This window comes from Sycon ciliatum, chromosome 4 (assembly GCF_964019385.1).
Source record: "Sycon ciliatum chromosome 4, ocSycCili1.1, whole genome shotgun sequence".
Lineage (NCBI taxonomy): Eukaryota > Metazoa > Porifera > Calcarea > Leucosolenida > Sycettidae > Sycon > Sycon ciliatum.
In genome coordinates this window covers 40,710,746-40,734,846 of record NC_088646.1, presented here as the reverse complement: position 1 = coordinate 40,734,846, position 24,101 = coordinate 40,710,746, and the positions used below count along the sequence as shown (strand labels likewise).

Sequence of the window (24,101 nt, the reverse complement as noted above, 5' to 3'; positions counted from 1 at the left end):
CGATCGCGACGAAGCTAGCTACTGTACCGTCCGTTGGGCAGCTACGTCGTTGTATATCCGAGCGCATGCGGAGACCGTGACCTTGACGAACTATTACTTTCCTCACCTCAAACGTCCTTCTGCCAGCTCTGTTACTTGATGAACAACGGATCCCGGTTCATCCGCAACGTACTACTACCGGTAGTACTAGTACTACCATGCCTACACTCTACAGTACTGCCGGGAGCGTTGCTTGCAATAGCTGCGGGTGCGGCTAGCTAAAGTCGAATGAACTCAGCCGTGGAGAAACCTAGTAATTTTACCCTTCCCAACAGCCCCAGAGCCAACAGCTACAACTACTACAACAATTAATTTGAGGAGGTTGAGGAGCAGCTACAAGTACAATTACTAGTTGTAAGTTCCAGGCCAGTACAAATAGAGAGCTAACAAGTAACATGACTGTATGATTTTATAATTTATTATGATTCTGGACTGATTTGAATCATATCATCTTCCTTATTGGCCATATGGGCCATCGTGGAAATAAAGAATAATAATAATAATAATGTAAAAGAGAAAAGGACATATGAATACGAGTTAAGAGTAACTCTCCATCACTGTAACATGATACTATATACAGTCAGAAAGTGCAATAACTAGGCACAAAACTGACAGAGTACTGAGACATTCGACGTCCTGACACCTAACTTCAACACATCTCCGTAGCGCTAACCGACAGCCTTCCAACTTGGAAGGTTCAAGGTTATGGAAAGACCAAAGAGGGGAAGGCAAGCGCAACGAACACGAGCAAAAGCTACAGTCCCAACGGAACAAAGAATGTCGATTGTTACTGGACGATGACGAGACCAGTACGATATTTGACAAAGCGGTCTAACTACAATTCGAAGCAGCAAAGCAGCACACCACCCAACTTGGGTGGGTCATAAATATCAAAGATACTCTTTTACATTTTATTTATGGCTCAACATCCGAGTTTCAAATTGCACACCTGATGAGCCGTCACGAACCATACGGCGAAACGTACGTCGTGTGAAACAACTTGTTTTGTAGTCAACTAGTCCATCACAATGTCATGCATGAGGAGTACTGTAGGAGTTTGGCTTTCGGCTTGTACAATTCGTTTTCGCAAAGCTTCCCTTTCTTTACTTATCTTTGATATTTATGACCCACCCAAGTTGGGTGGTGTGCTGCTTTGCTGCTTCGAATTGTAGTTAGACCGCTTTGTCAAATATCGTACTGGTCTCGTCATCGTCCAGTAACAATCGACATTCTTTGTTCCGTTGGGACTGTAGCTTTTGCTCGTGTTCGTTGCGCTTGCCTTCCCCTCTTTGGTCTTTCCATAACCTTGAACCTTCCAAGTTGGAAGGCTGTCGGTTAGCGCTACGGAGATGTGTTGAAGTTAGGTGTCAGGACGTCGAATGTCTCAGTACTCTGTCAGTTTTGTGCCTAGTTATTGCACTTTCTGACTGTATATAGTATCATGTTACAGTGATGGAGAGTTACTCTTAACTCGTATTCATATGTCCTTTTCTCTTTTACATTTATTTATGGCTCAACATCCGAGTTTCAAATAATAATAATAATAATAATAATAATGTCCAGGACCGGGACAGGTGCTGGAATGAGGAGGATTGGGTACGAACTGACATGTTACTGTCAGAACTGACTGTGCTAACGTCTTTGCAAGTACAATCATGTAGATCTAGGTCTAGGATGTAGTTTTACTGTTTCAGTGGTGTTTGCATGACTCTACCATGATGTACCTAGCTGGTGCACCGGCATATGCGCGGCAGGTCCCTTGCGGAGGACACGTGCGTTTGCTCAATCTCATCACCTCAGCTCACCTCATTATTATTACATAGACATGACATGTCGACATATCGATGCATCAGACTCACGCGCGCACACGGATGAACACACACGCGCGGGTGTACCTAGATCGCGTGCACCGCGTCGAGACGCATGGTCAGAATTCTTGCCATCGAATCCATCGGCGTGATAGCTAGCGCGGTCAAGAAAAAAACTGGAAATGGTTCGATTCGAGAAATGGCGTGTTGTCGTTAGTTGCTCGGTGGTTCCCGTTTTCTTATTCCACCATGTCGACTCGGACTCTGTCACTGGGATGACCATCGTGAGAGCAGTAGAGCTTGAGCTGGGCATCACCTGTCCCACAGTATGCTAGCGTTGGCTTGCTTGAAGTGCTGGAGCTGAGCGCAAGTGGCGACGTGGAAGTTACAGTTGGAGTTGATAGAAATTCTGCTCCTAATATCGATCATGTACTAGCAGACTGTGTCTCGAGGAGACTCAGACAGAAGCCAGGGTGAGGTTGGTAGTTTTCCTAGTGGTCAGTGCGTTCGTTTAGGCATGGCTGCGAACATCACCGAAACAGTGGCCACTGGCCTGCAATCAGCAGGCGTTCTGGAGGAAACTTGGTCGTATGTTCTAAACAACTACACCAAGTGGCAGATAGCAACGTGGGGTTCGGTATTAGTACACGAGGTAAGGGTCTAGCGGCCAATCACAAGAAACCGACAATGTTGCTCTTGCAGAGTTTCAGGGTTGCACAATCGTCATTGTACTACACGGCTTCAGCAGCCAGCCCCGATTCAATGGGTTGAAAATGAGATGCTAGTAATCTTTGTCAGTTTGTGTCTGAGAAGTGAGAACCGACTTGCATGGTGATCATGGTGATTGTGCATGCACTGATGCAGGCAGTGCATGGAATTATGGAATGCTGCACTTTACCACATAAATTTTGTTTCGAAAAAGAGGCTCATAGAAACTAAATGATTTGGAACAGGGTAGTTAGGTCGTTGCTACAGAGCTACGTAATGAAATGCGATCGCACAATTAAAGGGGAAGTATACCCTAAAGTCAAATTTTTACCAGTTGTAGTCTTCGGGGTGCTGAGTCGAATGGTCTTGGTCCGAGGAAGCTGGTCCTTTATTCCCAATTTATTCCCAATCGAACTCGCGCACTTCCACCGAAACTGGGTGACTGCGCCCTACTAGATGGGGATTTGTATGCAAAAAAAAAAAAATTCACGGTTCGCGTGAGACTCGGCCAAAGGCCCAGTTTTCCGCATCCGCAGGAACGCCACCACCCTCTTGGATCAAGGCGCAGATGCAGCTCCTAAGCGGTGGGAGGTGTCACTATCAAAAAACGCGGTTGCATTCTTATAAAAGCACGGATGACCGCGATTAGTCCATATGTTGTAGTCTTTTGGACGCTGAGTCGACTGGTTTTGGTCCGAAAAGGCTGCAATGCAACGTTCGGCTCTTATTCCCAATCGAACACGGGTTAGTAAGCGGTCACGTGCTCGTGCGTACACCAGTCGCCTGGTCACTGACACTGTGCCTGCAGGCTACAACTTTCACACCAAGGTTCAACTCACAGGTTCAACTCACAGGTTCAACTCAAAGGTTCAAAGGTTCAACTCGCGTGACAGGAACACTGTAAAAGTTGTAGCCTGCAGGCACGGTGACCAGGTGGCTGGTGTACGCATGCACCACTACAACTGGGACCAAGGAATATTATTTCCAGTCAAATGACCCTGGATAAGGAGGCCAGCTGTACACAGGGACCATGCTTTGAAAGTCCCTTGAGCGGCCGCCTTAGACAGGTTTTGCTCCAGTGCACACCTAACATGTTAACATGTTTATGACCATCTTACCCACGAATGCATTGTGTCTGGCATTCCTTGCGTTGCCTGCTGTTCCGCGTAGTGACCCCTGTGTGCATTGGTTGATCTGGTGTTGCTGTTGCTGCCCCTGTGTGCATTGGTTGATCTGGTGTTGCTGTTGCTGTTGCTCTCACCATACAGATAGTCTACTTTGGCCTGTGTTTACCCGGATTCCTTTGTCAGTTCGTACCATTTGTTCAGAAGTACAAGATTCAGTCGGTAAGACCTGCCACGGATAGTATTTACTACTATGCCACCTGGGGAATTTCGCACAATAGCTTTCAAAGGTGTTATGATCTTGTAACTTGACCAGGGAGGACTCGGGTCAGCAAGACTTGAAGTACTGTACGGTAGTATGTTCTAGCCGAGTATATTACATATCCATGCATCATGCAAACGTGTACAGTGTGCATGAACATGAATGCACGGCAGGGCAGGTATTACAAGTTCCTAGCAGATGTACTCCCTGTAGAACTGATCTGGCCAGCTGTAGGTTTTCCAGTCAACCGTAGATTATCCGACCAACTGTAAATGCTCCGGCCAACTGTAAGTGGTTCCGCCAACTGTAGATGGTCCGGCCAACTGTAGATGGTCCAATCAACTGTAGATGGTCCAATCGACTGTAGGTGGTCCAGTCGACTGTAGATGGTCCAATCGACTGTAGGTGGTCCAGTCGACTCTAGGTGATCCAATTGACTGTAGATTGTCCAGCCAACTGTAGGTGGTCTGGCCAACCATAGATGGTCCGGCCAGCTGCAGATTATCATCTTTTTATTTCTCTATTACGGGGGAGAGAAGAAATAGTTACCGGTATTGATAACATTTCAGGTTGACGATGGATATTTTGAATTGATGAGAAGTATTTAACACACATTGACTTTGTAGATTGTCACAATAACTTTTGGCTCCTGACACTTACCCTGTTTGATTAGACTATAGCCCACTAGCTGTTCCATTTCTTACCCGTCTTTTCCTTCTCTCTCTCCCTCCCTCCCTCCCCCCCCCCCCCCTCTCTCTCTCTCTCTCTCCCTCTCTCTCGCTCTCTCTCTCTCTCTCTCTCTCTCTCTCTCTCTCTCTCTCTCTCTCTCTCACTCTCTCACTCTCTCACTCTCTCTTTCCCTATTTGCCAGGAGAAAAAGGAATCGTTTGACAAGCAATGGCAATGCTTCAAGGTCCTCATGTTCAACCATTTCTGCATCCAGGTATTGAACTGCATTTGAACTATTTTTGTATATACTTGTGCATTACCATCAGACCCTGAGGTCTTCTTACAGGGTGCCTAAGGTATGCAGTGAGTTCATTACAAACTCAGTGATGAGGAGTTTGGGGCATCAATATTGCGGAGGGATACGGGAAGTACGGGAAGATACGGAGGGATAGATTGAAGTGTATTTAAAAGCGGTCAGCACGAAGGAATGCAATACATTCCCCGTACTGCGCTGTATGGCACCTTGAAACTGTGCTTTTTGTAATTAGAGCCAGCTGTCCCGGTCCCGGTTGTTGTGGTGGTAAAACAGGGTCACCGGCTGTGCCGGTACTGCTGTCATATACAACACCATCTGCCATTGACTGTACTGCTAAAGCATGCTTGTCCGCACCATTCGGTCACCATTGTCGTCTTTGTTGCTGTTGTCATTGTTGTTTCTGTGCAGCTGCCCCTAATCCTGGGAACATTCATGTTCACGGAGTATATGGGTATTCCGTATGATTACGAATCCATGCCAGCGTGGTACGTATCCGTTTGTTATCTGCTCGTTCTTGAGCCATTGCTGCCGGCGTACCCACATGCCCCCCCCCCCCTACACACACACATGGTAGCAATGCCACGAACTATGAAAATCAATTTGTTTGCAGTTGAGCTTTCTGAAAACCATTGCTCAAGCCGAGTAGAACATTGTCACGTGCGGTGTACTGTGCACTAGAACCACTACACGTAGTACATATCACTTTAACTTCACAGAATGCCTGTGTTGTACGGGTGGAATCCTGATAATTCGAATATGGCATAATTCGAACATACCGCTTGATTAGAAGTTTTCCCAGGACTGATTCTATCAATACGATTCCCACATAAGAAATTCTGATAATTCGAACCTCGAACTGGATATGTCCGGTTAATTAGAAGTCCTACAGATTCCACTTACATAGAAAATGTGTGGGATATGTGCTGATAATTCGAAGTTAGCAAAGTGTAATTCGATGTAACAAAGTTCGCTGTACATTGTACTGGTCAGTTCAGTTTGCATGAGCAGGCTGTGCCGGTCAGTTCAGTATCCGTGAAATCTGTGTCTAAGGTCCATAGCGCAACTCTGCATGACCATGAGAGCACTTTGACATACATATTGTGTTGTTGGTTCATGTTTGGATATTTAGAATGTCCGGATAATTAGAAGTTTTTTTCCTGGCATTTTGAGGTTCGAATTATCAGGATTCCACCTGTAGTGGTGCATACTGTGCTGGACGTGGGATGGTGCTTGAACACCAGACTAGCTGACTCTTTATGGTGAAAAACAAGCGGAGGGGAACCCCCTCTTGAATATCTCAGGCCTTGGCGCGATCATGTGTGTGCGCATGCACAGTGCTAATTGTTGTGTGTGATTTTACGTGTTCTTGTTTCCCTGTCATGGGAATTGTTTTACTTACCATGGCATGCAGGTACACCACTCTTGGGCGTTGCTTCTGCTGCTTGGTGATAGAGGATACGTGGCATTATTTCCTGCATCGTGGACTGCATGATCGTCGTATCTACAAGCACATACACAAAGTGCATCACCACTTCCAGGCACCATTTGGAATGGTGGCCGAGTATGCACATCCACTGGAAACAATGAGTAAGTGCTGCGTGCGCCGGTGTATACGCGTGGTGCTGCCATGTGTGTGTGTGTGTGTGTGTGTGTGTGTGTGTGTGTGTGTGTGTGTGTGTGTGTTGGGCCGCTATTTCAGTAGTACTGGAGCAGCAAACAAATAAAAGTGATTGCGGATCCCTAAAAAGCTGACCCCGCTGTCTCGGCTTAGGAACACGATGTTTAGTTGCTACCGTGGATCCTAAGCTGTCTTTTTTTGTACTTACTGGCAAAGCCAAGAGAGTAGTCATAGGCGGCACACAATTCCTCTATCAATGTGACTGGTACAATGTCAATGTGCTTGCCTTGGTCATGTCTTGCAGTTCTGGGCACCGGTTTCTTCATCGGCGCACTCTTCTTCTGCACCCACATTGTGTTCCTGTGGTGCTGGATGTCGGTGAGGTTGCTGGAGACAATCGACGTGCACAGCGGTTACGACTTTCCGCTCAATCCGCTGCATCTCATACCCGGATACGCTGGTGAGTCATGTTTAGTTCACCCCTGATCCTGCCCATGGTACACTTGCCTGTGTTCCCGCACTCACCCCTGCCCGTGCCCCTGCCCTGTCCCGGCCCTCACCCCTGCTCCTCCCCATGCCCTGCTCCTGTCACAGCTCCTGCCCCTGCTTGAAGTAAAATTCTACTTTGATTGCCTTTGTGCAGGGAGCATCATTATATTTGTGCTCTCTCTCCCTTCATTGAGCTGGGGACGGTTAGAAAATGGAGCTGGGGTGTACATGTATGTCATCAAGGGTTTCGATGTGCGCATTAGCATTGTTCTCGTGTGTGTGTGTGTGTGTGTGCACGCGCGAGTGTGTGATAAAGTGGTGTTGGATACATGTGTACTAATCAATGCATATGTGTGTGTGTGTGCGTGTGTGTGTGTGTGTGTGTGTGTGTGTGTGTGTGTGTGTGTGTGTGTGTGTGCTATTATTTGTACATTGTGTTGCACGCGTGTCCCCCGCCCCTGGTATGCCCACAGGTGCCCGATATCACGACTTCCATCACAAGAACTTCACCGGAAACTATGGCTCTACGTTCATCTGGTGGGACTGGTACTTTGGTACAGACGGAGAATACAAACAATTCTTGCAGCGACAGAAAGAGACCGGGAAAGACGATTAGAGGAAAACTCAACAGACGGAAGCCGTATACATTTTATCATTATTATAATATTATTTCAACTATCTATGGACAGTGCTGCTCTTCCACGGTCCTTAGAGGGGACCCATTAGCTAAGAGAATGAGTCAAACTTAATATTATTTATAACGTTATTTCTTTCAGCCTAGGGTAACATTAGCTAGCATGTAGCATTCACCAAGTACAAGCACGGTGAAAGATATTTTATGCGGCACAATCATAGCCTATACTTATGGTATCACAGAATGAATCTAATCAAATTGTATACTTTTAGAATGCCCTGAAATTGTTGATTCATCGCAGATTTTAGTGCACTTCTTGAAACCTGCCTTGGTGCTTCACTAATGTTCTCCGTCCCAGTTGCTTTGCCAGGTTGTCCTTCGCAATCATGAATGTTATTGAATTCACGGAAGTTTACTAGGTTGTAGCTCAGTGGCTAGCACTTGATGGTATGTAATGACCTTGATGCTAGTTACAGACTGACAGGGTTGCATGATACCCCCCCCCCCCCCCCCCCAGGGCCAACGAAGTCACTTCACCGCCCAGAAAAAAAGCATGGAGTTTGTCCCGTAGCTTCGACTGTACTTCGTACGATTGGTACAAGTAAGTTGTTTGTCCATGTTGTGTAGTCCCATGGTATCATGGTGGAAGTTGGAATTGATGCCCGAGCATGGAATACTACCGTATTTCCCCGTAAGTTAGTACGTACTAACTTTCGAACTTAGCAGCCACATGAGTACTAACTTTCGGGGGTGGTACTATCTTTCGGGGAGTACTTTTTTATCGGGGGTAAATGACACGCAGTGGGAAGCCTGCGCAACTCTAGTGTCCGTGCATATGATGTATGTACTGTAAGGTGTCTGTACATGTAGGACGGGTACGAACTTACTATCTTTCCGGGGGAACTGTCTTTCGGGGTGATAACCTCGGCAGTGGAAAGTGTATTTTTTATAGGGGGGGGGGGGGGGTACTAAGTCATTGGGGAGAACTAACTTACGGGGAAATACGGTGGTACATCTGCGAGTCATAGCACACACATGTAGAGATGGCAACTGGGGCGCTAAACAATGTGAGTCACAGTTTCACTCTCGTGCTGTCCGAGTAGGGCTGATTTTTAACATGCTCACATAATGATGGCCACGTGGGGGGGGGGGGGGGGCAGCAAGCCAAGGAGGTGAGCTTCATAACTACAGTACAGACCACCATGGGTCACGCAGAACTTACAAATCCAGGATGAAATGCACATCGTTTTGGGTACATGTAGCACTGTTGCCTCGCGTCATCTCCCTAGATGCTACCACTCATTACGACACCTCATGTACACAATGCACGCAGTGTATGTCAACCCACTTGCAACACATCCAAGCCTACACTACGAGACTTACATTACACTCACTGTACACGTTTGCTTCGGAGGTGCTCATAACCATGGTAACATACTAACAAGGGGCATATATCTTAGTGACAGTTCTGTAATTTGAAATTCAGAAGCAAAATATGAAAAGAACTATCGTATGTGGGAGGCACAAAAGAAGGGCTAAGATCTGTTTGGGCAGATGCAGAAAAGGAAAAGTGAATCTAGCATAAAACTCGAGCAAGTTGGGCCGCTCATGTTTCGTTGACTGTGTGTGGTTGCATGATGAACCAGGTTACAACGAACCAGGGCACATTGGATGTGCAGACGATCAGTAAGTATCCGTCACTGCACTGGTACACTGCTGGTGGCGGTGGTGGTGGTGCGGGTTTGCAGTGAATTCTTGCCTCTCTAACCAGACATGATGGTCTTGATAAATTCTGCGTGGAATGAGCACATGGACAAACACACACACACACAAACACACACACACACACACACACACACACACACACACACACAAACACCCGCATGCAAACAAGCACAGATCATCAGTCATAGGGCCAAGACTTAGTCTATCCATGCAAAAGGTTTTAACCAGGGAGTAGTAAAATATCATGCTTTTTTTACTCAACACAGTTTTTATTCGGAACGACGCTTCACGCAGCTTCATTAGAATCAAACTTGTATTATGGCAACACTGGCCAACACTCGGATGCACTGCTACTCTCAGCTCTTTTGGCGCTTTCTCAACGTTTCGGTCACCGCTCTGACCATCTTGAAGATCACAAAGTTGTTTTATTAAAATGGGCAGAATGTGAGAGCAACAGCGGACACAGAACACAAGGCAATCGCATGTACTACTCCCTGGTTTAAACCTATACAGTCAGACCTCGCTTACTGATCCGGTTTTCTTTTATCCGGATCCCCCTCGATCCGAAGAAAATAGCTGGTTACAGATTTACAGCATACGTGATGCATCCAACATAGCCGGTGTTTGATTATCCGGTTCCCTCACCCATCCGGATATTTTTGTGGGAAACGGATGTGTGCGGTTAAGCGAGGTCGGACTGTAGTAATTTGAGGCGATGTCATTCAAACCCCAAAGCAAAGCTTCCAGGAACAGTGCTAGCTGCTTAAAATGCCCGCCAGGCATTGTCGGTTAGCGGGCGCTGTGCAGCCCCACCAAACTTGAAGGTAGTAAGAATCATGCACTGGTGCAGGCTGCAAACTGTCCGCGTATCACTGAGCAGCAGTAGTATGGTCACGGTACTGCTGCCCATAGCTATTCATTTCAGAAAGATGAATTGCACCATGGTTATAGGAGCTAGCATGATGGCAAGAGTGTATAACTCCCAAGAGTGTGAAACTGCCTGCTCAACCTCCATACAGTGCCGTAACGGCAGAACTTCGCATCATGTGACATGGTTCAAATGGTTACGCTGGCAAACAGTGCAAAGTGACCACAAGAGAGTTGTAGCCAAAGCTGGGTTGCATACAACCCCGCATCTATCCTGCACAGCGTGCAAACATGCGTACGGGTTCATCACATGATGTGAAGTTTTGCCGCCGCAGACCCCATATTTGGTAGTGCCGATCACAACATGTTCCAGAACAGCACAGTGACGTGGCAGTGCAGTGACGCGGTAGTGCAGTCATGACTCACGAGGCAGAGCAGTGAAACACATGACACATGTTCTTGACACACCACAGTGCCATTACCTTCGTATTGCACTTGTCCATTCGAGTCCTCCATTCCAGTCAGCAGCTGGTCAACCTCCTCTTCATTCAACTTCTCACCTGTGTGAGCGGAATACACATATATAGCAAACCAAGGCATACCGGTCATCAGCCTTCAAGTCTGCCAACTACATATGTACACATGTACATCTGCTATGTCTGATGTGCATTTACCATACCCTCCCTCTCTCTCTCCTTCTCCCTCTCTCCTTCCCTCTCTCCCTCTCTCTCTCTCTCTCTCTCTCTCTCTCTCTCTCTCTCTCTCTCTCTCTCTCTCTCTCTCTCTCTCTCTCTCTCTCTCTCTTACATTGTAAGGGCGCCGGATGTGTCCATAGACAGCAGCAAAAGAGACAAAAACACATGTATGTACACTAAAAAATTACCCCCTGCCCGTACCTATCACAATACAGTAAAACCTGGTTTAAGCGACCACGGTACCACGGTACCACGGTCCAAGGAAAAGCAGTCGTTAAAGCCAGGTGGTCTTTAGAACCAGGTCCCACAGTGTCTGTGTACAAGTAGAACTGTCGGTGCATGGAAAGACGGTCGTTAAGAGCAGGTGGTCGCTAAGCCCATAGGTTGCTTACACCAAGTTTTACTGTATTGAAGTTGATAAACAGGCATGGTACAAACAGGAGCCTATGGGCATTCCACGCAGCAATGGTCAACTCGTGACGCAATTCAAGTACGTGTACTTAGATCACAGCACGAAGCACACAAGATACGTCGAAACCTTGGCACGATGTCGCCGGTTCAAAGGCTCACCTAAACTCGTCAGTACATGTCTGAGCTCGACAGAGTTTATAGTGCCGTTTCCATCCTTGTCGAAGACGCGCAGACCTTCGATAAACGCCTCCTGAGATCCTGCTTCTTTCTTGGAGCGTACTGAGTTGAAAATGGGCAGGAAGTCTTCAAAGCTTAGGCGGTGATCAGCTGCAGTACAGTGGAAAACACAGAGGGATAACTGGTCAGGAATAACCATAATAATATGTGCAAAGTGATCAAATGTAGTACATCAGACGTAATACAGCGGTGAACACAGAGGGAAGTGAGTGTCAGCAGAAATCATGACATGTGCAAAGTGGCCAGCTGTAGCGGCACAGTGTTGAGCATAGAGGGGAAACGACAGCATTACCCACGGGCAAAGTGACCAGATTTGACGTGAAATTGTGGATACCCCTCAGACTGATGTGGTCCGCGATCGCCAGCTCTTGCAGGTACAGTGCCGCATCTCTATGCCGGATCTCTATGCCGGATCTCTATGCCGGATCTCTATCCACACAGCGTGTGCATGTAGTCGTGTACGAATCCTCGTGGCGCAGAAGCCACAAATACACGGGGTTACCATTCGGTGCTATAATTATAATTTATAATGGCGACCACTTTAACACACACAGTGATTCCTAGCCCCTATCAAGACTCCCCGATCAAGGTTGTCCCGACAAACCAGACACACACACACACACACACACACACACACAGCCACCCACACACATACTCACACACACATACATACACACATACACACACACACACACACACACACACACACACACACCTCAGACAGCAGACCTGGCCATCGCGGAAGCGATGATAGCGAACAGCTATGTTAGACACACACACACACACACACACGTGTGCGCGCACGCACACACACACGTGTGCGCGCACGCACACACTGTGGTGCATGTCCGGGCAACACAATAGCTCCCAAGGCGCAGGCGTTGAACAAACATTCATCACTAGTGTCGCTATGAAGGTTCCTGGTCGTACCTGATTTTATATCACCTGCCAGCTTCTTCACCTCTGCATTGGTTGGATTCTGACCAAGAGCTCGCAACACATCACCCAGTTGGCTCACATCGATCTTGCCATCTCCTTTTCTGTCGAAGAGCCCGAATGCGTCCCGGTGCTCTGCAAGCGCGCAGCAGTAACAACACAACACAACAGTCAATACACCACGCAATTGCGCACGTTGCAGCGAGACCTAGTGGCACTAGCGATATTGCAGTCGTGTTTGCTTGCGCATTCGCTTGCGCGCTTGCCTTTACCTGACAGCTGATCGTCCGAGAGCATAGACTTTTGGAGGACGCCGCACAGATATTGAGATAGAGATCATGGGAACCCAGGAAACACAACACAGACCAGATTAACTCCATATTCCTAGTGTGAACCAAGAGCTCGCATTGCTGGCAAGTCAGAGGCCAGCAGGATCTAGGAGTCTAACCATTTTTTCTTTGTCGTTCGTTCCTTCGCTTCTCTCTGGATCTCTAAAATAATCCTAGCAATCTCTCATTCTCAGAAATCGGTCTGCAAATGCATATCCATGTATCGCCCAAGAACACATACATGCACAGTCAGTACAGCGCCGCTAGCGCAGTCTGCAACGCGTTTTTTACGTGAGCAGAGCGAATCGCGAAGACAAACGGCCCGGAATGATCGGATGCACTGCCGCATGCCAGCTAGCCTGCGCATCAGACTTCATATCAGACTCAGAGTTCAGTGCTCGCTACGTAGATCTACGGATGCTTCATGCATGGTTGGTTGTGCGGTGGATGGTGTGTGTGCACCGTGTCGGCGCCGGTGGTGCACGCGCGTCGACGCTTGAAGATTTCGGAGCCGGGTGCGGCGCGGTGTTATCCGTAGATTTAGACCAGGCCGTCTAGGCCAGGCTGCCAAGTGCCCGGGCCAGGGGTAGATCTACGGCCCAGTACGCAGTAGATCTACTGAGTACTGGCAGTAGAATCTACGACTACGGGTAGGGAGTCGTACAGAGTCGTACAGACTCTCTAGTCTCAGTCTCTAGATCCTGGTCTAAATGGGCGCGCTCATGCATTGCACCGTACATTCTATTCTAGTTCACTCTAAGATAACCAAACTTCGGTAATCTAGTCAGTAGTCGAACCCTTGCCCTAATGAGAAGTCGAATACATTCCCTAATGTTGATGTCTAATAATTCTGTCCTCGTCCCGTGAGATATATGCTTTACCGACTCTAATATTAATAAACTGGTATCTCTGGTGGTCTGGTGTGAACCGTAACATTACCTGAATAGACAACACATGTACCACCAATCCCCATGCCCATGCCATGGTGACGGTGTACATAGACAGTCTAGTCAGTCTTGTCTGATCCCCTGGAAATGAAAATTTCATTAATGATTGATGACTGACATAAAATGCCGGTAGTGACATTTTCTTCTGTGTCATCATGACAGACTCATTGTTTAGAGAAGACTGTAAGTCTATAATTCGGAGTAACAACAAAACAAAGTTTACCGCCTTCACTTTCTTCATGTACAGTGATTACGAGTGTACAATCATGTTCTTGCACAAGTAATAATAGTTCTGACTGGATTAGCACTGTCTAGTCTGTATAATTGTACATGAACATGATGAAAAGCTGTTGCTATGGCAGTTGCAGGCAGCCACTTGCACCTGTCACCTCTTTTTCCTTGTCGCGCTCTTCCACTTGGCAGCCCGTTGTACCTTCTTGCTCCGAGTCCTAGCTCATACACACACCTCACTCTCAAGGGCAAGCCCGCGGAAAGTAATTAGTTCACAGCCTTGGATTTCAGCAGGAATCACAAGGTCTACACCTTGTGATTCCTGGCGCATTCAGGCCAGCTCCAATTACTTCACACAATAATAATATGAACAGGTCGCATATTAGTACGAAGTAGTGGTTGCGACTTCGGCGATGATTTGTAAGAAAGGGTTTGCTCCCCACACCGGAGCTCGCGCTATTCCGCCGACGTTACTTGACACTTGACTGACTCACGACTGACATCCAGAGCACACGAGAAGTCCATTCAACCTTCGACTCGGCAAACCTGCAAGAAAGCACCACTCCCTGCTCAATAGTACACAGTGTTTCGGGGAATTCACCCCTCATCAGTTGAGCTTGAGTGCCTGAAGAGCACCACTTATAATTATAGTGCTCTCCAGGCACAACCATCACCAGGGATACAAACTTACAGAGACGCTCCGTTTCCAGCGCGACAAACACCTCGTGAACAAAAGATAGCAGCGTGAGTCAGTGTCGCTCCTGGACGGTGAGACAGACGTCGAGGACCCTCGGTCATTCGCAACGCTGTCACCTCCAAACCAACCAGTCGCAAGCCCGCGCTGGGCACAACAGTACGAAGTGGTCGCATATTGCCTGCATAAACAAATCATACGGGGGTCATGCATCTGTCAATGATCGTTAACCAGAGTTGCTTGTTGGTGGCGAGGTTGAAGCATCCCTGAATCGGCACATTCAGAGGCTTGAGGTCTTCTTTGATGTTGTGGACTCATCTCTTGTGGGGTCATCCACGGGGGCGCTTGATGTCCGAAGTATTGAGGGCTAGCTGCAGTGCCTTGTAAGAGGCCGCGTCGGGTCCTTCCCGGGCAACGTACCCCAGCCGCAGGAGGCGGCGTTAGTGATGTTTGTATTCGTTAAGTAATGGTTGCAAGCCGGCTGGAGCCAATATCGCAAGTGATGTTTGTATTCGTTTAGTAATGGTTGCAAGGTATTTTACGACTCCCTGGTTCTACCGCAGTACCGGTAGCGAACGCGAAGGACCAAAGGGACCGATTCAGGGCAGATCGTGACATGATGGTGACTCTGATTGGTGACCCATGCGAGAACACACATTCGTGTGGCCTTGCACTGAGTTGACCGGTGCCCTGTGCGCAAACACACAAAGCAGCGCTTCTGTTCAATCAGTTATTCTTTCCGCTGTGCTACTGTTGTGTATTTCGCGCAGTCACCACATACCATGCTTGATGTTTCAAGCACCACCGGCGCAGGCCACGTTTTTCGGCACCGACGATTTGTTCGTCCACTAAAAGTCGAAACAAATGTTTCTCACTTGAACACTCTGTAGAGCTGCCGCTGTTGTGCCAAGGCCCATTGGCGCATGGTGTGTATACTCCAAATTTACATGTATGATGATGGGTCACTGCTGACGTTTCTGCTCTTGGACAGTGCAACGCCGCATGAAGATATGTTGTGGCTCCACAATCGCTGAGAACGCTAGTGTGCGTCCATGGAATACTAAAACACAATAGGCGCGGCGCAGTTAACGCCCACTTGGATGAATCGGAGTGGTGGCGAGTGCATTCTCCTTCCTCGGTGAACACTGCTGGTCACCCTGTTTGATGATCCACCAAACACCATCGGTGCAGGCCGCGTTTTTCGGAACCAGCCATTTATTCGTCCACCAACAATTGAAATTAATGTTTCTCACTTGAACACTCTGTAGAGCTGTCGCTGTCGTGACAAGGCCGTGTATACTCCAAATCTACATGTAGGATGAAGAGTAACAGTTACTGCTGATAATACGGAGGATTAGCAAGACGAAATTCGTGTTCGCGTTCGCAAACATTTTTCAGGTCGCGAACTGGATTGCGAACTTTCGCAGTTTTCGTTCGGAAAAGTAGTCGGAACACGAATCGCGGATTCGTGTCAGAGCAGTCATAAATTTACCACGCTGTACCTGTACATCGTGTCAACGTCATGCATGTGCGAATTCTGTTTGCTAATCCTTCTCATAACGCGAATTCCGTCACCGAGTTCGACTTTCCTTGGAGTGCGAACGCGAACGCGAATTTCGTCTTGCTAATCCTCCGTAATGAAGTTTGCGCTCGTGGACAATACAACGCTGTGTGAAGTAAATTGTGGCTCCACAATCGCTCTGAATGCTAATTGTGTCCATGGAATACTAAAACACAATACGCGCGGTGCAGCTAACGCCCAACGTGGATGAAACGGACAACAGCAGCGGCTAGAGCGTTCTCCTTCCTCGGTGAACACTGCTACAAGACATTATGCTTGATGATTCACCAAACACCATCGTTGGGGGCCAAGTTTTCCGGCGCCAGCGAGTTGTTCGTCCACCAACTAACTTTGATGAGTCTTTCTTCAACACTTCGTAGAGCAGCCGCGCAAGGCCTTTCCTTTGCGTTAGGGTAGCGATCCTTCCTAGATGATGTCGCTATTCATTGTTACTTTTTACTACAATGAGTAGTGTTTCAAGAAGGGCTGAGGCTTCCTGCAGCTTCATCTGTGAAAAGAATTCGGGTGGACACACCCATTCCCATAGCGCTGCATATCACATCCGAACCAGTTCCGTTATTTTACAACGTTTCGGCACTTGGCCATCATCAGGTAATAACAATGAATACCGTGGAAGCCACACAAGAGCAGTATATACGCAGAGTGTAGCGCCAAAAAAGATGCGAATTATGTCACCTAGTATGACAGAGAGAGAGAAAAAGGCGCAACTAGCACATCACGGAGGAGAAGCAGCAAAAGGTAGCGCGCATTATGCTCTGTGAATGGCGTTGCACAGAGTGTAGCGCCAAAAAATAAAATGATGCGAGTTATGTCACCTCTATACAGAGGGGGGGGGGGGGGGAGAGAGAAGGTGCAACTGTGCACATCACGGAGAAGAAGAGCGCGCCGTTGTGCTCTACGAAGTGAGGGCACATGCCAAATAATTATGGTGTTAATTCTAGCGCAGGATCTAGGAGGACGGAGCCCCATGAGTCAATGCACTATGAGGTTAAAACTTCCATGCCAAACTGTTACCACCAGGGACGCGACGAGGCATCAGGAATAGAATGGTTTTGAGTGACCCGCCTCATATTATAATTATTCAGTGATATTGAAGTAGCAGCAGGGGAAGCCGAGAAAATTCACAACAAATCCCATCCGGTGCTTATGTTCACACGGGGTTTGGCATCACGAATCCCAATCGCCTCGCGCAGTTTTCGACGGGCTCGATCAGGCTCTCTTCCTATTACTTCAACTGCAGAGAATGCACTTTGCCCATAGTTAAGCTTACATCCAGGGTGAGTGGTGCGAAAATGTTGGCCCCATGGCTTGTCGAATTCCTGGCGTCTTGCCTCACCATTATGTTCTTCCAGGCGAGTTTCCAGAAAGCGGCCAGTCTCACCAACATATTGTTCCGGACATTCTTTGCACTTCAGCTGATATACAACATTCTTCTGCATACATACATCCTGTCCCCCGGATATACACGAGATACATGGCCCCTTTGGGCGACCTCTCTTTTTCGGTTGTAGCGGATTTGCAGCCTTGACACATAGAGGAGGAACGAGGGCGGAGCGACACAATGTGCGCCTCAGGCTACCAGTGTGCTCATATACGACTCTAACCGGAATTTTATACTTTCTGATTGCTTTATTCACTGCTTGATGTACTTTATCTGACTTATATGGAAGCTTTAGAAATGCGCAGCATGGGTTGGCATGGCGACGACGCTTTGGCCTTATGGAGGCAGTGCGTGCCTCTTCAATGATTTTCTCTGGGTAATTGTTCAATCTTAATTGCTCATGAACCATCGCTTCACTTTCTGCACGCATTCTGGTATTCGATGAGAGCCTCTGAGCTCTTAGGAATTGTGACGAAGCAACTGCCATTTTGATATGGTGGGGAACTGCCGAAGTATAATCAATGAGTAGACCACTAGCACATGCCTTCTGGTACAGCTTGTATGCCAGCTTGCCTTCCTGGATCATAATTGTGATATCCATATAATTTATGGAGCCACTCACCTCGCTGAGCTCATATGTGAAGTTGATACTTGGGTGTGCAGAGTTGAAATGCTGCACAAACCGCATCAAGCTCTCTCTGCCGTGGGTCCATAGCAGCAGGATATCGTCGATGTAGCGTTTGTAGAGGAGCGGTACTAACGGAGAATCCTGCAGAAGCCTGGCCTCAACCGTATGCATGAATAGAATCGCAAATGGGGGTGCAAGATTGTTACCCATTGCAACCCCGTCCACTTGGTGATAGATCTGATGGCCGAATCTGAAATAGTTGTGGCTGAGAACAAACAGCAGCAGATTCCGTACCCCGCTCACACTCAGCCCAAACATGTCGATCCGCTGGGAATACTGCTGCAGCATATCCACCACTGCCTGAACGCCCTCCCGAATAGGTATGCTCGCGGCGATTGGGATTCGTGATGCCAAACCCCGTGTGAACATAAGCACCGGATGGGATTTGTTGTGAATTTTCTCGGCTTCCCCTGCTGCTACTTCAATATCACTGAATAATTATAATATGAGGCGGGTCACTCAAAACCATTCTATTCCTGATGCCTCGTCGCGTCCCTGGTGGTAACAGTTTGGCATGGAAGTTTTAACCTCATAGTGCATTGACTCATGGGGCTCCGTCCTCCTAGATCCTGCGCTAGAATTAACACCATAATTATTTGGCATGTGCCCTCACTTCGTAGAGCACAACGGCGCGCTCTTCTTCTCCGTGATGTGCACAGTTGCACCTTCTCTCTCCCCCCCCCCCCCCTCTGTATAGAGGTGACATAACTCGCATCATTTTATTTTTTGGCGCTACACTCTGTGCAACGCCATTCACAGAGCATAATGCGCGCTACCTTTTGCTGCTTCTCCTCCGTGATGTGCTAGTTGCGCCTTTTTCTCTCTCTCTGTCATACTAGGTGACATAATTCGCATCTTTTTTGGCGCTACACTCTGCGTATATACTGCTCTTGTGTGGCTTCCACGGTATTCATTGTTATTACCTGATGATGGCCAAGTGCCGAAACGTTGTAAAATAACGGAACTGGTTCGGATGTGATATGCAGCGCTATGGGAATGGGTGTGTCCACCCGAGTAGTGTTTCTCCGAAAATAAAGTCAGCTGCCTGGGCATTAGCCTTTGGCATTAGTACTGCCTAGCCTAGCGCCTAGCGCCTGGACTTGTAAAAAAATTGATTTTGCAAGTCTTCAATGGGGCTGTTAAGTGTGACGTCACGGCTCCTTCGATACGCATAGCAACGGAGAGCACTGGGGACAAACAAAAGTCGCGTCCTCTGGATGGAACCAGATGTCAAGGGCAACAGCATCTAAATGACTGGAGAGACAGTTGTTTTTCTTTGCTTTTTCTTCAAGCGATTGTTGTCGCTCTTTACTCCTTGTTTTTTCCTCTGCAAAACTCCTGTAGTCGTCGAGTGCCTTCATGATGGCTGTGAAATTGGCTGCCCACAGTAAAACTCCGTGTTTGAGAGTGCTTTGAAGATGTTTCGCGTCCTGATGGATCAAAGTATGAGCGCTCCTTGTGGATTCGATTATATATAGGTGAGTTGTTCAAGAAATCAGTGTCTTCTTTCTGTCTCTGCCCTCACGCTGGCACAATATCAGCCTCTATATCCATGACAGCTCGTACCTCCCGTAAACTGCATGACTTAGATATATTTTCGCCCTCCGTGGTGATTGAAGACCCATGGAAGAATTTATTATGTTCAGAATGATGTCCTAAGAATATAAAATAAAATAATTCTAGGGAATTGTCATAGGGTATTTTTCGAAGGATGGAGACAGAGAGAGAGAGAGAGAGCACTGTTTGAAGCGTTTGTCTCACTGTAATTACTCCAGATTATTGAATGTTGTATGATCTACTCTATATTTTCCATAATGGCTTTTCCTGATTTGCGGGATCTCTTCTTTTGCTGTTTGCGTGTTTACAGGAAGTGGCTGTCTGGTGTAACTGCACCAGATCCTGGGGAAATTAAGTCAGATGCAGAGGCAGGGTCGTCCAGTGATGCAACACTGCCGTTCTGTGTGCAACGTTACCGCTAATACCCCCGGCGAAAACACAAAAAAGACAAACACGTGAAAAGACTACAGTATTGACCGTTCTGCTAATAAATGCATGACTGCTCCGACAGTCGATAATCGAAACACAGAGCACCAGCATGATGTTTTCATATTGGGAACCACACAACAGCTCAATTCTCAAGCCCAAAAATTGATGAATACAAATACTGAGCAACGCAACAAGAGGTCATCCGGCAACCAAACAAACCTGGGTCTAATGCACTGAATAGTCCTGAAATACGCAGGCCAGACAAAGCAGTGCAAGCACATAATGTTACAAGGTACATGCATTGCAGAACAAAGTGTAACCAAAGATACACAGGGTTATAGCTGCACACTTGTGCATGTGCTCGCTCAGCCCAAGAACACACGATCATGATGATAGAAACAATCCGGGGGAAACACGCTAACACCGAAGTAAGCATCAACACGTAAATAGTGCAGCTCTGAAAAAATTACATTGACATGAACATTGGTGTGTCGAGTAGTATCAGGCTTGAATAATCATCCAACCAAGACTTCATCAGGTCCCAGACGCTGAGATCGCACGCCGAATGTGAAGTTCGTCTAGCCTTGAACCTGTCGCACAAGGCACACATATATGGCAAAATGACATCCACTCTGATTATTTCCAGAGGCCAATCATGACAGAACACAGAAATGAAACCACGGGCTCAACCAAGTAAACGCAAAGGAAGTTAGTCAAAATAATCCATGTAGTGCTCTTTTAATTGCAGCGCTGATTGCAGTGTTGCGTCATAGCCCGATACCCGCTGAGCACAGACACAACTCCATTCGTCAGGGGCAAGACATACTCTTTTGGAATAAAGTCATAAAGTACAGCGTTCCAATGACATAACGGACACCTCGTGTAAATGCATGGTCTGTTCATCTGGCCGACTCGGCCACGCATGAGAGTGTGTGCATGTACATGCGCGCGCGCGCACACACACACACACCATGTATTCGGTGCGTATGGTGTACCAGTTGCGGGACAATGAAGATGGAATCATTATCATGATGTTACATGTACGTCTACAGTGTATGTTTGAGTGTAAAGTAAATTTTATTTTATTGCACATTTCTTCGACACAACTAATTACTTACTTCACATGTTCGCATTTCTCATAATCGATCCACCTGCACTCCGTATCAGTTGAGGAAAAATTCTCCCAGATATACACTAGTCACCACAGCCATGTGATGACATTGGGATGGGCCCCAAGCAGTGCACGATTGCACTCTCTAGTTACAATAAATTTGGCCAGATTATCTGTGAAGACGAAATGCAATGCATAGCGCCAATCGATGGATGAAGAGAGAGTTTGTAAATACCCATATCTTTCCACTTGTTCAGGAGCTTACCTTTTGGAGTTCACATCGTTTACACGATCTCTCATGCTGTCTTGCACCTTGGTTTTGTTGACCATGGATACGCCAACCCAGAAAACATTCTACAGGAGCTACTAATGCAGAGCGTTTTTCACGCTCGATCTCGGCGATCTACCTTGTCACGCCAATAAAATCCTCCGTGACACTGGCTACAGTCACAAGAGACGTCTCAGTAAGGTAATGAGCACGACAACATCGTCGAGATCAAGGACAAAGAGAAAACAAAACACTCACTGAAAACAGCAAAGAAGAAACGAAGAAATGTACACGATTCCTATATGTTGCCACTGACAACTGGGTCGGTGGAGACGACGCTACTTTTGTTTGTCCCCAGTGGGATCGTTGTTATGCGTATCGAAGGAACTGTGACGTCATCACTTAACAGCCCCATCATGTCTGCATGTAATGATGTACGCGCTATCCAATCCAGCCATGTGGCGTGAACAGATTGCTTGACGTGAAAGGTAGCGCGGCCGGCGAGCGCGAGTCGTACGCGCTCGCGGACGTGTCTGGCACGTGACACGAAAAGATTTTTTTGGCGGGTAGTCGGCAAAAATTAAGTGACGTTCCCTTTAGTCCTTCGCAGGGAGTCGTAAGATACGACTCCCTGGTCCTTCGCGTAGCGAACCGGTACCTTCACTTGTGTTGTTGCCATGGTAAATATGGCGCGTCTACATGCCAAACCTTTTTTACCTGAAAGGCTGAAAATATTATTATAATAATCATTTTGCACATTTCCCACATGCACAAACTGTGTTTCACATTTTCGCAAATTCACACTCAAAGACAGTACATTGGCAACGTAGCCTCTCTGACCTGTTTGGCAATTTCCTCGGTGTGTGTATCAAAAGTTGTTGAAGCGCAGCAGAGGTAGTTAGTATTCAGTAGAAGTCGTCATGGGGAGATTGAGACGGAAGAGGATGCACAAGAACATTCGAGACACGAAAAGGAAGTTCAGGACTAAGCGGCGCACCAAAGACATGGATCAGATCCATGATGACTTGAAGGAGGTCAAAAAGCTCACCACTCAACCGATTGACTATGATCTTCCTGGTGCTGGACAGTACTATTGTGTAGAATGTGCGAGATACTTCACTGATGGTACGTCCAAAGAAGAACATATCAAGTCGAAGCTGCACAAGCGCAGGCTCAAGGAGCTCAAGAATATTCCTTACACGCAGGAAGAAGCTGATCGTGCTTCGGGCATGGGCTCGTATCATATACGACACACAAAGGGTAAGCACGCAGAGATTGCACATAACGTTGCGCTGGATGGCAGTGAAGTGCCTGCTGCTGCTGAAGCTCAATCTCACATGGACGAGGAATCTGACGAGGACTTGTGATTTGTGAGGAAAGCATGTATAATACTACTAGATTTATTATAATACTGTAATATTTTAATCTTCGTACGTTCTCCTTTGTCATTGATACACCTAATTTTACTGACAGGAGACATGCTGTACATAGCCAGTGCTGTATATAATTCACAATGTAAATACTTCGTATGATGTGGTGGAAAACCTGTATTATAACATACTGTACATAGTATCTACTGTTGCATTCTATTCAGATATGCATGTGAAATGTGTTGTTAATCAACCTCGTGAAATCAATAGCAGTTCGTTACTGATGATGAGGGGCCTTTATTTCATGTGTGCGTTCACAAGTATACTTGTATCTAGCAGGAATGCTGACCAGCGTTCACGCTGGTTTGTGTATGCGCCCAGCCAGCTGGACGGCAAGCGACTTGCCGTAGGTTACGCAAGCCTCAGCAAATGTCTGTTTTTAATTTTAATTTTTATAAAGCAATAAATACACAGAACAACAAGGGCAATTGCGCAATCAAGGCTAGTTAGTCGCTACTCTGAGTTTCATGCTGTTACGCAATCATCAGACATCAGCCAGCATTTCAGAGTAGTGACTAATAGGCCTTGATTGCCCTTGTTGTTCGGTGTATTACGCTCTGCCTCCACGTTGTTGAGCACTGTCAACACACTGGGTGCATCCTCCGGTAAAGAACTAAGTCTGCCGTGATCGCCATGCATCAATGAAGTCAAAGGTTTTCCAGAATCGATTTCATGTCACTGTCGCCCGTAAAATATCGTGACTGAAGTACGTTTTTCGTAAGTTGTATCACATTTTGGAGTACATAGATGAAAGTGACATGAAAATCGATTCTGGAAGCCTTTTGACTTCGTTGATGCATGGTGATGACGGCAGAGTTAGTGCTGGCCAGTGATGTTTGAGTAGAAGCTCGAAAGTGAGCCTACCGTAGTGACGCACATAAAGGCCCATACGCTTATGAGTGAGTTTTGCGTTATT

General features: G+C 47.1%; 3 protein-coding genes and 1 long non-coding RNA gene across 4 annotated transcripts; 2 read left to right on the top strand and 2 right to left on the bottom strand.

Annotated features, from left to right (window-relative positions):
- Positions 1 to 2,029: 2,029 nt before the first annotated feature.
- Positions 2,030 to 8,097, top strand: LOC135816189 (methylsterol monooxygenase 1-like). Its single transcript, XM_065329587.1, has 7 exons — positions 2,030 to 2,499; positions 3,824 to 3,901; positions 4,813 to 4,884; positions 5,335 to 5,411; positions 6,338 to 6,513; positions 6,849 to 7,004; positions 7,507 to 8,097. Exons 1-7 carry the CDS (start codon positions 2,365 to 2,367, stop codon positions 7,647 to 7,649), a joined length of 837 nt encoding a protein of 278 aa, XP_065185659.1. The 5' UTR covers positions 2,030 to 2,364; the 3' UTR covers positions 7,650 to 8,097.
- Positions 8,098 to 9,069: 972 nt separating this feature from the next.
- LOC135816188 (myosin-2 essential light chain-like) lies at positions 9,070 to 13,130 on the bottom strand. Its single transcript, XM_065329586.1, has 6 exons — positions 12,987 to 13,130; positions 12,811 to 12,838; positions 12,533 to 12,673; positions 11,525 to 11,692; positions 10,742 to 10,819; positions 9,070 to 9,459 (listed from the first exon to the last, which is right to left on the bottom strand). Exons 1-6 carry the CDS (start codon positions 12,987 to 12,989, stop codon positions 9,431 to 9,433), a joined length of 447 nt encoding a protein of 148 aa, XP_065185658.1. The 5' UTR covers positions 12,990 to 13,130; the 3' UTR covers positions 9,070 to 9,430.
- Positions 13,131 to 20,403: 7,273 nt separating this feature from the next.
- LOC135813722 (uncharacterized) lies at positions 20,404 to 22,152 on the bottom strand. The gene is made up of 3 exons (XR_010553110.1): positions 21,753 to 22,152; positions 21,495 to 21,660; positions 20,404 to 20,966 (listed from the first exon to the last, which is right to left on the bottom strand). It is a non-coding gene; the product is annotated as an uncharacterized LOC135813722 (long non-coding RNA).
- Positions 22,153 to 22,675: 523 nt separating this feature from the next.
- LOC135813572 (zinc finger protein 593-like) lies at positions 22,676 to 23,122 on the top strand. The gene has a single exon (XM_065326663.1). It carries the CDS (start codon positions 22,676 to 22,678, stop codon positions 23,120 to 23,122), a length of 447 nt encoding a protein of 148 aa, XP_065182735.1.
- The last annotated feature ends 979 nt before the right edge of the window (positions 23,123 to 24,101 follow it).